Genomic DNA, 13,661 nt, shown 5'->3' on the forward strand with positions numbered 1-13,661 from the left:
AGTGAGTCCAAGATTGAACCTTTGCAGTAATACAGTTGACAAGGGCACAACAGTCTGCTTTGCTAATCCTCAAAGTGATTATAGGAACTCCCAGGTACCAAACCGACAATTTCCCTTCTCAAAAGCCCAAGTCCAAGAGAATACCATTCCTTAAGGAGGTTGCGCCACCCGCCAAAAAAATTTCACTCTTGCACGGGTTAGGACAAAGGCCACTCCAAGAGGAAAAGATATGAAAACCTTCCTTGAGGAGAGTCATCGTAGGAAGGTGAGCCTCACAAAAAAAGAAGACATCATTCGCAAAAAAAAGATGTGAAAGACCCGTTGCCTTACATCTCCAGAAGAACTTGAAATCAGGCCTCAAAGAGTACCTAAAAATGATCCTTGAAAGCACCTCCATAACCATAGTGAAAAGGTAAGGAGAGATGGGATCACCTTGGCAGAGACCTCGGTTGCTCGCAAAGAACTCGTGGAGCTGTCCATTTAAAGTAATTGAAAATTTGGGTGTGCGCACACAAGTCATAATAAGTCACACGACAAACTGAGGGAAGCCAAATGCTAGCAACACACCTTCAAGAAAGTCCCAATCCACAATATCATAGGTTTTCCTGAAGTCCACATTTATCGCACATTTAGGGAGATAAGGCTTGAGGTGGAAGCTAGAGAATAGCTCCTGGGCCAGCAAGATATTATCCATGATCCGCTTGGCTTTTACAAAAGCAACCTGAAAAGGGCCTATCGAGCTCTTTAAAGCTAGAGCCATCTGATTAGCTAGCACCTTTGTAATACACTTGTAAATAGTGTTGCAGCAGGCGATAGACCTATAATCCTCCACGGAAGTGGCATTGATTACTTTAGGAACCATCACCAAGATGGTATTGTTAATCTCCCTTAAGAGTTTTTCGGAGGTGAAGAAATCCATCACTGCAGTCGTGACTAAGAAACCAAGCCGTGTCCCAGTTTTTTTTTAAGAACTCCGTTGTGAAACCATCTGGTCCAGGTGCCTTTCCCCTAGGCAAGGATAAGATAGTGTCTTGGACCTCCAACTTTGTAATCGGCTAAGCAAGGAGCGCAGCCTGATCATCCGAGAGTGGATGTTGGATAACCTCCCTTAGGTCCTCCAGCAAAGGTCTAACTAGCTCCCCTTGTGGCGTCAAGAGGTCCTCAAAGAACTCTACAAATCAACGATGCACTAGCCATGGCTTGGTCACCTAGTTCCCTAAAGAATTGAGAACAAAAAGGACTTTGTTTGTCAAATGTCTTTTGTTGACATATTGGTGGAAAAACTTGGTATTGTGGTCTCCCTCCCTAAGCCATCTGACCCTAGACTTCCGCCTGAAGAAGGACTCCTCCAAGGCACGCAACTCTGCAAAGATACGCCTTTGATTTTTTTCCACCTCAACAAGGTCAGTAGAAATGGGGTTTTGCTGCAAGCTTGCTTGAGTGGTCTCCAATGTCTTCCTCGCATCAAGAGTTCTGGCGGAGATATTGGAGAAAGAATCTCTATTGAGTTGCTTGAGCCGACATTTAAGAGCCTTAAGCTTACAAACAAGCTTATACATAGGGACTCCAACCTTCGGGGCATCCCAAACTTGCGAGACAATCTCGTTGAGCTCTAGGTGCTTCATCTAGAAGTCGAAAAACTTGAAGGGTTTCCTCTGAAGAGTTGGATTAAGCACCTTCACCACCATAGGCGAGTGATCCAAAATTCCCGGCGCCAGGAAAGAGGCTTCCGAGTAAGAGAGATCCAGACTCCACTTGGTGTTCACCAAAACCCTGTCGATCTTTCTTGCTTTCCTAGAAGGCCCCGAGGACGTAGTCCAAGTGTATCTAAAACCAACAAACCTCAAGTCTTCCAGCTCAGCTTGTTCCAAGCACTGTCCAAACTCATCAAAATAATTTCGTTTGTTCGCACAACAATGGCAAAACTAGAAGGAACGCGCAACAATCGAGGCCATGACCATGCGCGAGGTCGACCTTGCCCACATCTAGGCAAGGCCGCCTCGGTGCTCACTATGGGTTTAGAAAAAGCAAAGAAGAAAGAAAAGGAAAAGAAAAAAAATTGAAATATATAACATATTATTAAAAATTATCCATATCAGCGTCGGTTAGACAACTAGCGTTAGTTGGCATCCACATCAACTTTGGCAGGCTAAAATTGTCTAAATTGACTAAATTGATATAAATGCAAAATGTTTAGAATTAAATTGACACAATTACTATAAATTTATGAATTTTTTTATTTTTTATTTTGGGTAAATGTCCCTTTCCGTTTCTATTACCAGCCAAATGCATCATGCTCTTAAGTGATCTCAAATAGCTAGCGAAAACATATATTGAGGGGTTACCAACTACTCGTTTAAGATGTGTTTGGTAACATTTCTATTTATAAATAATTTTTGTCATTTTTATTCTCTATACAAGTTTTTGAGCGAAGAACTCGTTTGGTAACTACAAAAAAAATTTATTCCCAAAATAGAAAAAGAATAAGAACGTGCAGTACAAGCCTCAAATTTTTTGCGGCATAGAATTTCTTTTTAGTTTTTAATAGTTTTCTAAGACTTATCTAATTTTTTGAATTTTTCTTTTCTTTTTTTCCTCCCTTCTTCTTCCTCCTCTAGCCGCCATGGTTGACCTCGTCAGTCCCCAACTTGACATTGTCGTGGCTGGACAAAGCCATCCTTGCCATGGTTGGGCGAGATCGAGTCTCGCTAGTGGCTAACGAGGCTAGTGAGGCCCTCACTAGCCATCGTTGAGGCCCGTCAACCAGCTAGATGAGAAATAAGAAAAAAGAAAAAAAAAAGAAAATGACCTTATTTAAAAAATTGTTCTCGAGAATAAATAAATAAGATTTTTTACTTTTTATTTCTGTTCTAAACCTATCTAGTTGAGGATTTGCTACGTTACTTGTAATTTGTAATGGTTTAAAAAGTGTTTGTCAAAGAAATTGCGAAAGATTATTCACATTGATTTGAGAAAGGCTTTACGAAATATATTATACTTGAAACTGAACTTTGAAAGGTTATTGGATTTGGGTTGTAAAGCTGACTTATGAGACTGGATTGTGTATTTCAATCTATGGGCTTTTAGAAAATGATATTAGTGGATAACGCTTATGCCGCTATGATGAAAACCCATCAAGAATTAAGTAGGCAGATTATTATCACGATGTCCTTTTTTTCTCAACCATCGGCTAATATAAGTGAAGACCTAGCCAAGAGAATGAAACTTGGTTGCCTTTGTCACTGGTATTAAGCATGACCATAGCTATATAATGAATATTGGATTTATTGATAGAATAGATTATTGACATTTGATTTTGATAGAGATTAATCAACGAAATAAACCACTGAAGATTGATTTGATATGTAAAAAGTCATGTTGAATATAACCCATTTCTTTTGATATTTTACATCTATCATATACTATATTTGGGATTGATGATTATGTTATGGTAAATGTTCAATATGCTTAAAAGAGATGTACAACTCGCTAGCAACAAGCAGGACAAGAATATCAACGGGAAATTTAGGTAGTCAAATATTGGGTATGAGCTTAGATAATTGGATATATCTATGAAATGGTATTTCTTGATATTTAGTTTTTTAGATTGAGAAAGTATATATTCTTATGATGGATTTTTAGAATTCTGATCATGTACATAACATGTTAATATTAGTTATGTTTGAGTCTACGTGTAGAATGATGATCGTGTTAGCGCCTTTGGATAATGTTGAGAATTGTGAAAAGAGCAAAAGTTACCTAGTTTGCCGTATAAGACAGCCGCATGAACGGGCGACACGCCTTGAATCCTCCACGGATCAAGTGGCTCTCCCAACAAAAGCCCGAGAACCTCCGAGTTGCCGCTCTCGACGGTCAGAGACACAGGACATTTGCCTTCCTTGTTCTTGTTAGGGAAATCCCTTATGATGTTTTGAAGATGACAAAATAAATCAAAGGATACTAACATGTTTGATGGTTGAGTAATAGACCATGCAGATAATAGAACATGTAGAGGATATTATCAAAGTCGAAGGCTGCCCAGGACTCGAGACTCAAAGTCGAGAGGCATCGAGACTCAAGACTCAAAGGCGAAGACGAGACTCTATCTTGAAGCTGGGCTGGGTACAGACTCAGATTGTAAAGTCTAAAGACCCAGGTTGTAAAGTCTCAAGACTCATATCGTAAAGTCTCAAGACTCGGACTTTACATCAGATTCGATGAATCGTAACTCAAGCCCAATCATACAACGGCTAGTGATCTGGTTTGGATTCCACATCAAGATTGATTTGATTGAAGACAAGATCTTTCTATACGAAGAAGCTTTACTTATGGAAACCAAGATTTCGTTTGTATGGGCGATCGGAATCAATTTGGGATTTTACCTTTGTCACTCAACGGCTACCAAATCTTCTAAGATCTGAGCTGTCCAATGGGTATATTGGAAGACGATTCTCCGGGGATGCTGTCCAACGGTAGTTTGGAAGTGGAGGAGTATTTAAGAAGATCATGGACCGATGAGCAAGTAAGAGACGGAGCGTAGAATTTATAATTCCAAAGTCTAAGCGACTTTAGATCATATACTTGTCTCTTGAGAGCTTAAACGTTTGTAATCGTGAGAGAAATACCAAGAGAGTGACTTAGTGAGATAGTGTGATCTACTACTAAGTGTTTGCACTCGGAGTTGTAATCTCTTGTTGATTGCATAGTGGAATCCAGCCAAGAAGGCTGTTATCGTGGGAGAGAGTGGACGTAGGCTTGGATTAAGCCGAACCACTATAAATTTCTGTGTTCTTATTCTCTTCCTAACTCCTTTATTTTGTTCATACTAGCACTCTCAATTGGTATCAGAGCCAAGTGCTCGGTTTATAAAAGTGTTTTTACTTTTGAGCTAAAGATTCTTTATGGCTAGTATGTTGGCACTAGGACTTATGGAAGGGCAAAGCAACACAAGGCCACCATATTTTGATGGAAAGGAATACGACGTATGGAAGAACAAAATGAAAGCATTCCTAAGATCCAGAGATCTCTTACAATGGGATGTTGTGGAAAGAGGAATCAACCCCATTGCTGCGTCTACATCAAATAAGAATGGCAAAGACAAAAACACCAAAGCCCCCGCTCCTATGTCTCGGACGGAGTTGTTTAAAGAGAAGCGCTTGATGCAAAAGCTATTTATTCTTTATATTGCGCTTTGTCTCTTGCTGAATATAACAGAATCTCTTCATGTGAAACAGCAAAAGAAGTTTGGGATAAACTTCATGTTACATATGAAGGGACCGATCGTGTAAAAGAGACAAAAGTAAACTTCTTGCTTTCGGCAATTATGAATCCTTCAAGATGAAGCAAGGAGAGTCAATTGGAGATATGTTTAATCGTTTTACAGAAATTGTAAACGGTTTGGCATGTCAAGGTCATCCTATTTCTTCCCCAATGAAGGTCAACAAACTCTTGCGAGGTCTTTCAAAAGGTGGAACCATGTCAAGACCTCAATCCGGGAGACTCAAAGGATTATGCCACTCTCCGTTGATGAATTGATCGGCACTCTTCAATCCTATGAAGTGGAACAACTTAATGCGAAGATCCTGAAGGTAAGAAGTCCATTGCTTTAATATCTAATGCTGTTTTGATGGCAGACTCAGAAAATGACATGGACGATGAAGAATTTGCCTTTATGGTCGAGAAATTCAAAAAGCTGAGTAGAAAGAAAGGAAATTCAGTGGAAGAAGTCAATACAAGCAGAATGGCCAGAAAAGAATCATGAAAGAAGATGATGAGCAAAGAAATCTATGCTTGATGGCACATTCGAATGCGAGTCTAACTCAGACGGAGACTGAATCGAGTCTCATTCGGGAACCGGACTCGGAATCCATTAAAATGAAATCAAGGGGAGAAATCGAATCCAAAAGAAAAGGAAAAGAATCGTGATCACCTCAAAAGGCAACAAATTGAGGGGAGCTTTGATCAATTATGGAAAAATCTTTTTTTGATTGATCGTGATCTTATTATGGATGGAAGGAAAGGTAATTGTGTCAGAATTTATTCTACAAAATCCGGTTAGTGCATCTCTTATTACCTTTTGTCATTAACAAATCTTTTATGACAAAAATGAGTGCGTGAATTTCATGATGCATCCGTGATTTTTATTGGATATTTGCTGATATGATTGAAGTGAGCTATATTGCATATCTTTAATATTCGATTTACTTTATAAAAGCTGATTTTGAAAATTGTGATTCATGCAAGATATTTGTTATCATTCTCTACGTGAATCCATTATCGCTTTTTGATTATGACAAAAAGGGAGAAGATGTGAATATGCATATGTGCTGATTGGTTAATATTATATTATCTATGGCATAATATTGAGCTGAGATTATTTTCTATATATTATTATGCTCAATCTATTTGCTATCTTCTGATATCCTTTGATTTAAATTTTTAAATCTGCATATTCGGAGATTGTTTTGTCATCATCAAAAAGGGAGATTGTTAGGGAAATCCCTTATGATGTTTTGAAGATGACAAAATAAATCAAAGGATACTAACATGTTTGATGGTTGAGTAATAGACCATGCAGATAATAGAACATGTAGAGGATATTATCAAAGTCGAAGGCGCTGGACTCGAGACTCAAAGTCGAAGGCTGTCGAGACTCAAGACTCAAAGTCGAAGACAGACTCTATGCTGAAGCCGAACTGGCAGTGAGACTCAGATTGTAAAGTCTAAAGACCCAGGTTGTAAAGTCTCAAGACTCATATCGTAAAGTCTCAAGACTCGGACTTTACATCCAGATTCGATGAATCGTAACTCAAGCCCAATCATACAACGGCTAGTGATCTGGTTTGGATTCCACATCAAGATTGATTTGATTGAAGACAAGATCTTTCTATACGAAGAAGCTTTACTTATGGAAACCAAGATTTCGTTTGTATGGGCGATCGGAATCAATTTGGGATTTTACCTTTGTCACTCAACGGCTACCAAATCTTCTAAGATACAGAGCTGTCCAATGGGTATATTGGAAGACGATTCTCCGGGGGATGCTGTCCAACGGTAGTTTGGAAGTGGAGGAGTATTTAAGAAGATCATGGACCGATGAGCAAGTAAGAGACGGAGCGTAGAATTTATAATTCCAAAGTCTAAGCGACTTTAGATCATATACTTGTCTCTTGAGAGCTTAAACGTTTGTAATCGTGAGAGAAATACCAAGAGAGTGACTTAGTGAGATAGTGTGATCTACTACTAAGTGTTTGCACTCGGAGTTGTAATCTCTTGTTGATTGCATAGTGGAATCCAGCCAAGAGGCTGTTATCGTGGGAGAGAGTGGACGTAGGCTTGGATTAAGCCGAACCACTATAAATTTCTGTGTTCTTATTCTCTTCCCTAACTCCTTTATTTTGTTCATACTAGCACTCTCAGTTCTCCCAATACATGGGTTGCATTTGCAAGTCCTCGCCTATCAAGATCTGAACCACGTCACGGTGGCCGTTCACGACGGCCTCATGCAGCGGGGTGTTTCCCGTGTCATTTTTCACTCGAACGAGAGCACGCTGCATCTCACCCACGCCGACATCCGATGCTCGGCTGATGAGGACTTGGGCCCCCAGGGGCCCTTCCGGCCCTGGCGGCCAAGTGAAGCGCGGTGTCTCCCTGCAATTTTTTCCAGCCACGAGCTGGTGGCCGGGAAAGTGGCCAACAATGGCTTTCAGGATCTCGTCTCTCTTGAGGCCCGCAGCGACATGAAGCAACGAATTTCGGGAGGGGCTCAGAATGACCTGCAGACACAGACGCAGATTGAGCTCGGAACAGTAGCGTTCTACGACTTGGGTGAATTCATCTAGGTCGCCTCGTTTTGCGGCAGTGAATAGCTCCTGGGTCGTCGTCTCATCGCACGAGACGGAGTCTTGCGTCAACATCGCTTCCAATCTCTGCAGCCTGTGTCTCCAGAGAGCACTCTCTTGCATACTTATCTCTACTGCCATGATTTATGGGTCTGAGGAATGCTCTAACTTGGACTCGGTATGTAGTAACAAGAAACTTAGCAGATCGATCGGATCGACCGCTCCACTCTGCGGCCGCGAGTAGCTCCTAAAAAGCATCTACAGTGGGGCACCAACAAGTTAAGCCCGTCAAAATCATGTGCGCTCCGCATCCCCACCGTCTCCCAAAAGCAGACGGTATTTGTTCGGACACGGCTTTTCTTTGAAGGTTGAAGTTGGAAGTTCCTCGATTTGGTAGATTCTTTAATAATTTAGCCTGATGAAAATGCAGATTCCCCATTTTTTGAACCTTACCACAAATGAAAAGGAAACGGATCCCTTCTTTCAGTTCAACCAATGGTTCTGGGACACTTTTTAAGGATCTTGTTTGAAATAAAATATTGCTAATGTCTTATTGAATACGAAACCTAATGGATCTCTTGAATTTCTTTCATACTATTTCCTGCTATACTCTTCTTTAATTATATATCAAATAGGATAAATTTACATATCGATGACAGATAAATCAAGAACAAATTTCAGGAAGAAAAGTGTCGAAAAAGTACTAAACCTATTATATTAATGTCACTTTGGTCCTAAACGGTTTTCCGCCTCAACCTTTGTTGAGGAAACCTCTTAACTTGTTTTATTCTTACAAAATTAAAATTGAAAGATTTGACTTGGTGGATTTCCTCAAAACCTGTGAAATTCCTTAATACGAGAAAAGAAACAATAATGTAGAAGATTATGATTTTGGTAGAATCTCTTAAATATACTCACCAACACAAGAGATGTAACAAATTAAGGGAAATATCCTAAATATTTATAGGAAATACCTTAGATATCTATTACACATTATGTCTCAACAAGATTCAATTGTTTGAAAAGACATCTCCGCAAATTGCGACTAAATTCTTGAAACTTGATCACATAAAGTGGTACTGTTTTGCCGATTAATCTTGAAGAAGCTTAGTATCTCTAGGTAGGCGATTATTAATATAAGTTCGCCTTGAACCGATCGGCAAGGCTAATTGCCAATTTGCTCAGGCAAAGCAGGCAAAGTGCCTGGGCGATACAAGCTCGATGCCACCATTGTCCCTGTTCCCTTCATGCCTGCAGGTCGAGAGTCTTCATCTTCCATGACATCGGGGTGATAAAGTACAATTCTAGATACCGTGACTCCTAGGCGGATAATATAGAAGGCTATAGAGCGGAGATAGCGCTGATTCATCAAGGTAGTAATGTACAGTGCCATAGACAGAAGGCAGATGCAGACTAGGGCAACAGCTCCTAGCAACAGGCTGAGAGAGCCTAGCCAACTAACCTTGCTCACGATCACATAGGTACCGGCCATAAATGCTACTGACATTGTTCCAAGAGATACAAGCAGCGCCACCGTTGCAACTATATGGGCGCTTAGAGCAATGTAAGAATCATCAAATTGTGTCCATGGCCAGACAAGAACTGCACTGATGGCACAGTACATCGCAATCGTGTTGCAAATGACAAAGGCATGGAACATGCTTCTGTTCAGCATTTGAGCCATTCCTACATCTGCCCCTGGACCGTCGTCGTAACCTCCAGGAATTGAAAAACCAGCTGCAAAGGTCACTGTCACCACAAGAATTGCCACAACTAAACGAATATTCACCAGATTCTTCAATGCACCTCCCTTTTGGAGAGCCTGGATTGCCGTTTCTGCCAAAATTTCTTTGTCCCTTGGCTTGCACATGGCCAAATCTTTACTAGTAGGTGCCCCAGCAGATTTCTAAATGATTGATGGTAATCTCTAGACATTGCCAAACAAGAAAATACAGGGTCGTCTTTATCTGAATTTGTCCACCACATATAAGTAGAAAAGATTGCTTAATTTTGTGATTATCAATGCTTTATTTTGGAGTTGCTAGTTAGTGCATACCTTTTGAAGCCGAGAATCCGTTCTTCTGGTTTGCTCCACCGCAAAGTCAAGGGCCGTCAAGCATTTGTTATTGACAAGCTCGAGATCAACCCTTTTGTCCAACAAGAGATGAAGCAGAGCCACCGGATGCCATGGCAATGTGGCCATATGCAGAGGCGTGTTCCCATCATTGTCTTTTTCGTTTATGAGCTTCTCGAGGTCAGCATTTCCAAGTATGTACTTCACTGCCTCGATTCTTCCGTGCATGGTGCAGACGTGGAGGATGTTTTGTCCATGTTGATTGATCAACTCCATCGGATCTGGCCATTGTCGCACCAGCTCCTTGATTGCTTGAACATGACCCTGTTTACAAGCTACATGAATTGGAAAATGCCCGTCTCTATCATATTCGACTGTGCTCGAGGTGAATTTTTCTCGTAAGAATCTGATGCCGTCATGGTAGTCGATATATGCTGCCAAATGGAGCGGAGTGCCACCTCTATCATCTTTTAGTCCAAACAAGTCCGGATTTCTCTCAGAAATTTCCTTAAGCATGTCTACATAAGTGCCAAATAAAACCTTTTGAATATCAAATCACTTATACATCTAATAGCTATGAATTTTAAATACTTAATTGTGGTCTCATAAAATGTTATATGAGATCAAAGTAAGAGATCGCGAATTCAAATATTTTGAAATCTTTTATTTGCTTCCCTATATTTATTTCTGCACTTTAATCTAAGGCTAAAATCGAATTTACACATGAGGAAAAGTGTTAAGCCATGTAAATATTATGCTACACCTCTATCTAATAGCTAAAGTTTATTAAACAATTAGCAATGGTTCCATAAAATTCCATCATTTAATTTTAGGCCAAGGTCCAATCTGCACATGAAGGGAAGTGTTAAGCCATTTAAATGTTAGACTACACTTTCATATTTGGAAGTGGTCTCATAAAATTGCTTATGGAACTTAAATTCACGTTCCACTTCAATTTGCATGTGAGACTTATTGTTCATGAATTCTTCAAGTCGTTCGTAGTCTGGTGTACATGTGAGTGTCGAAAGTATCCCATATCAATTCTTCATTAAGTTTCAGTGGGTCTTATATTCATATAAGCTTCCTCCTCACATAGCTTAAACTTTTGTGTCGGAAATTCTAAGCAGGAAGATTTTGATGTCTTGAGTCAAAATCTTTTCAAGCCATTCATCAACCAAATTCTAACTTACATGTCAAGGGAGAGTTAGATCATTTAACTATCAAATCAGACCATTATCCAACGGTTTAAACTTTCAAAATAATTAATAATGGTCTCACCAACTTGTGAAAACTAAAAGTTTGCACTAAAAGATCTATCTCTCTGGCCTCCACCCACTACGCTGGCGCCGTTGTTGCTGCTCGATTGCCAATTGTTGCCGTCATTGTTGACGTCCCTCAATCATCTTCATCGTCTCTCTACTTTAACAGAGCTTAGCACACACAATAACACAAAAGGGAGGGAAGGGCGGCGCCCGGTGTAGTGTTGGCTCGTAATAGGATCTCAAATATTAGAGGTCACATGACTGAGGTCCACTAATTATATGCAAAGTTTTCAATGTCAAGACCACTTACAGAGGTAAAAAATTTGGACTTGAGGCAATTCATGAGCCTTCATACTGTGTGGGTGATGTGCATATTTATTACCAGTCAATTAGAAAGATCGTTGGAGGAAATTTTATTTCATTTATCGTCTTGGGAATGGGTTGACAACAACCAATTCATGCCAAACCATGATTAATTGCGTCCGTCGTCCAAGCGAATGATGTCGAGAATTGTGAAAAGAGTAAAAATTACCTAGTTTGCCGTGTAAGACAGCCGCATGAACGGGTGACACGCCTTCAATCCTCGACAGATCAAGTGGCTCTGCCAACAAAAGCCTGAGAACCTCCACGTTGCCCCTCTCGACGGCCAGAGACACGGGACATTTACCTTCCTTGTTCTCCCAATACGTGGGTTGCAAGTCCTCACGTATCAAGATCCGAACCACGTCAAGGTGGCCGCTCACAACGGCCTCATGCAGCGGGGTGTTTCCCCTTTTATTCTTCACTTGAACGAGAGTCCGCCGCATGTTGCACCCGCCGAAGTGCGATGCTCGGCTGATGAGGACTCGGGCCGTGGGGACCCTTCCGGCCCTGGCGGCCAAGTGAAGCGCGGTGTCTTCCCGGCAATTTTCGCCGGCCACGAGCTGGTCAGGGAAGTGGTTGACGATGGCTCTCAGGATCTCGTCTCTCTCGAGGCCTGCAGCGACATGGAGCAACGGATTTCGGGAGGGGCTCAGAATGACCCGCAGACACAGACGTAGGTTGCGCTCGGAACAGTAACGTTCTACGACTCTGATGAATACGTCCACGTCGCCTTGTTTTGCTGCAGTGAATAGCTCCTGGGTCGTCGTCTCATCGCAGGAGACAGAGTCTTGCGTCAACATCGCTTCCAATCTCTGCAGCTTCCGACTCTAGAGAGCACTCTCTTGCAGACTTATCTCTACTGCCATGTTTCATTGGTCTAAAGGAATGCTCTCCCTGGACTCGTAGTCGTAGGTAATAACAAGAAACTCAGCAGATGGATCGCATCGACCGCTCTACTCTGCTGCTACTGCTCTACTCTGCTGCTGCGAGTAGCTTCAAATTACACACTGGTGAGGTTTTCAGTGATTTTGCTTGATGAAAATGCAAATTACTCTCTTGCCTACCCTTATCTGAATGAACAAGCAAAACAGATTCCATTTTTCATTTTCAATCTGCAATTTTGCGTGACACTTTTTAAGGTTCTCGTTCCGATAATTCACAAAACGAACGAGATTATAGTTCTCTCCAGTGCCACGGCCTTTCGCAAGACAATAATAATCGATGACTGACCATTATTTTGTCGGCCGTCAACTAGGGCCGGACGCCTTTGCTGTGGGAAAAGCCACGGCTGAAAGATTTATTTTTACTGACCTAAAATATTATGAAAAGGACCCAGATTCCCTCCATCACAATCGTTCACGTATGATGCTATGACCCGAAAGAGGCACTGATGATGCTAAAGTAAAAGCATATTCATTTTTCCTCTTCCTTTGCCTAAGACACTGAAGCCCATTTTCCTGTGTACAAGGAGAGCACGAGGAAGGAATTGGACAATACTGATAAACCCTAACTTCACCACAAAGATTATTAAGTTATTCTCACGCTAATCACAATCTACATTTGTATTGAATTGATTAAAAAAATTTATGGAGTGCTCTAATAGTTATACTATAAGCATGAGATGGAAGGACGACCAGCTACTGCACCACTGATATTTATTAAATATACAAATTAAGTACGGACAAATCTTTGGCGGTATTTGTACTTTCCTTTATATGTATTAAATATACAAATCAAAGCATTAGAACTCCTGTTGTTAATATTCTTCCTTCATAGTCATCTGCTCAAGCTTACCTCTTTTCGTACCAAATGTTAGGGCAACCAAGGTATCTTTGCAGTGACATGGAAACAATGAGACTTGCGCTGGACAATAACACCAAAAAAGAAAAACAAGCACACACGCGGCACCCACACACAAATTCTCACATATTTCTATTATGATTAATTCCGTCTACCGCATCAATCTAGCCATGATAATTGGCCAAATTGGTTAAGGCTTACTCTCAAGGTGTTCGGAGCCCCCTTGGTCACAAGTCCAAATCCCCAAGTTGCTCATCGATCTTAAGAAAATCCAGGTTCATCTATGGTGGGAGTTCGTCTTCTTTACAAGATAACAATTAT

At 40.9% G+C, this 13,661-nt stretch overlaps 2 protein-coding genes across 2 annotated transcripts; both read right to left on the minus strand.

The window, feature by feature from the left end:
* Positions 1–8,936: 8,936 nt before the first annotated feature.
* Positions 8,937–10,137, minus strand: LOC104427251 (protein ACCELERATED CELL DEATH 6-like). Its single transcript, XM_010040369.3, has 2 exons — positions 9,898–10,137; positions 8,937–9,768 (listed from the first exon to the last, which is right to left on the minus strand). The coding sequence occupies exon 2, from the start codon at positions 9,709–9,711 to the stop codon at positions 9,007–9,009; it is 705 nt and encodes a 234-aa protein (XP_010038671.3). The 5' UTR covers positions 9,712–9,768; positions 9,898–10,137; the 3' UTR covers positions 8,937–9,006.
* LOC120289730 (protein ACCELERATED CELL DEATH 6-like) lies at positions 9,883–12,340 on the minus strand. The gene is made up of 2 exons (XM_039305063.1): positions 11,710–12,340; positions 9,883–10,433 (listed from the first exon to the last, which is right to left on the minus strand). The coding sequence occupies exons 1-2, from the start codon at positions 12,338–12,340 to the stop codon at positions 9,883–9,885; spliced, it is 1,182 nt and encodes a 393-aa protein (XP_039160997.1).
* Between the last annotated feature and the right edge of the window lie 1,321 nt (positions 12,341–13,661).

Source organism: Eucalyptus grandis, chromosome 11 (assembly GCF_016545825.1).
Source record: "Eucalyptus grandis isolate ANBG69807.140 chromosome 11, ASM1654582v1, whole genome shotgun sequence".
In the NCBI taxonomy this organism is placed as follows: Eukaryota; Viridiplantae; Streptophyta; class Magnoliopsida; order Myrtales; family Myrtaceae; genus Eucalyptus; species Eucalyptus grandis.

Excerpts from the sequence above, each read along its gene's own strand:
- LOC104427251 (XM_010040369.3), bottom strand. The coding sequence starts at position 9,711 with ATGTGCAAGCCAAGGGACAAAGAAATTTTGGCAGAAACGGCAATCCAG.
- LOC120289730 (XM_039305063.1), bottom strand. The coding sequence starts at position 12,340 with ATGTTGACGCAAGACTCTGTCTCCTGCGATGAGACGACGACCCAGGAG. Across the intron at positions 10,434-11,709 it reads TGTCTTACACGGCAAACTAG|ACATGCTTAAGGAAATTTCT; the intron begins GTAATTTTTACT and ends GCACTTATGTAG.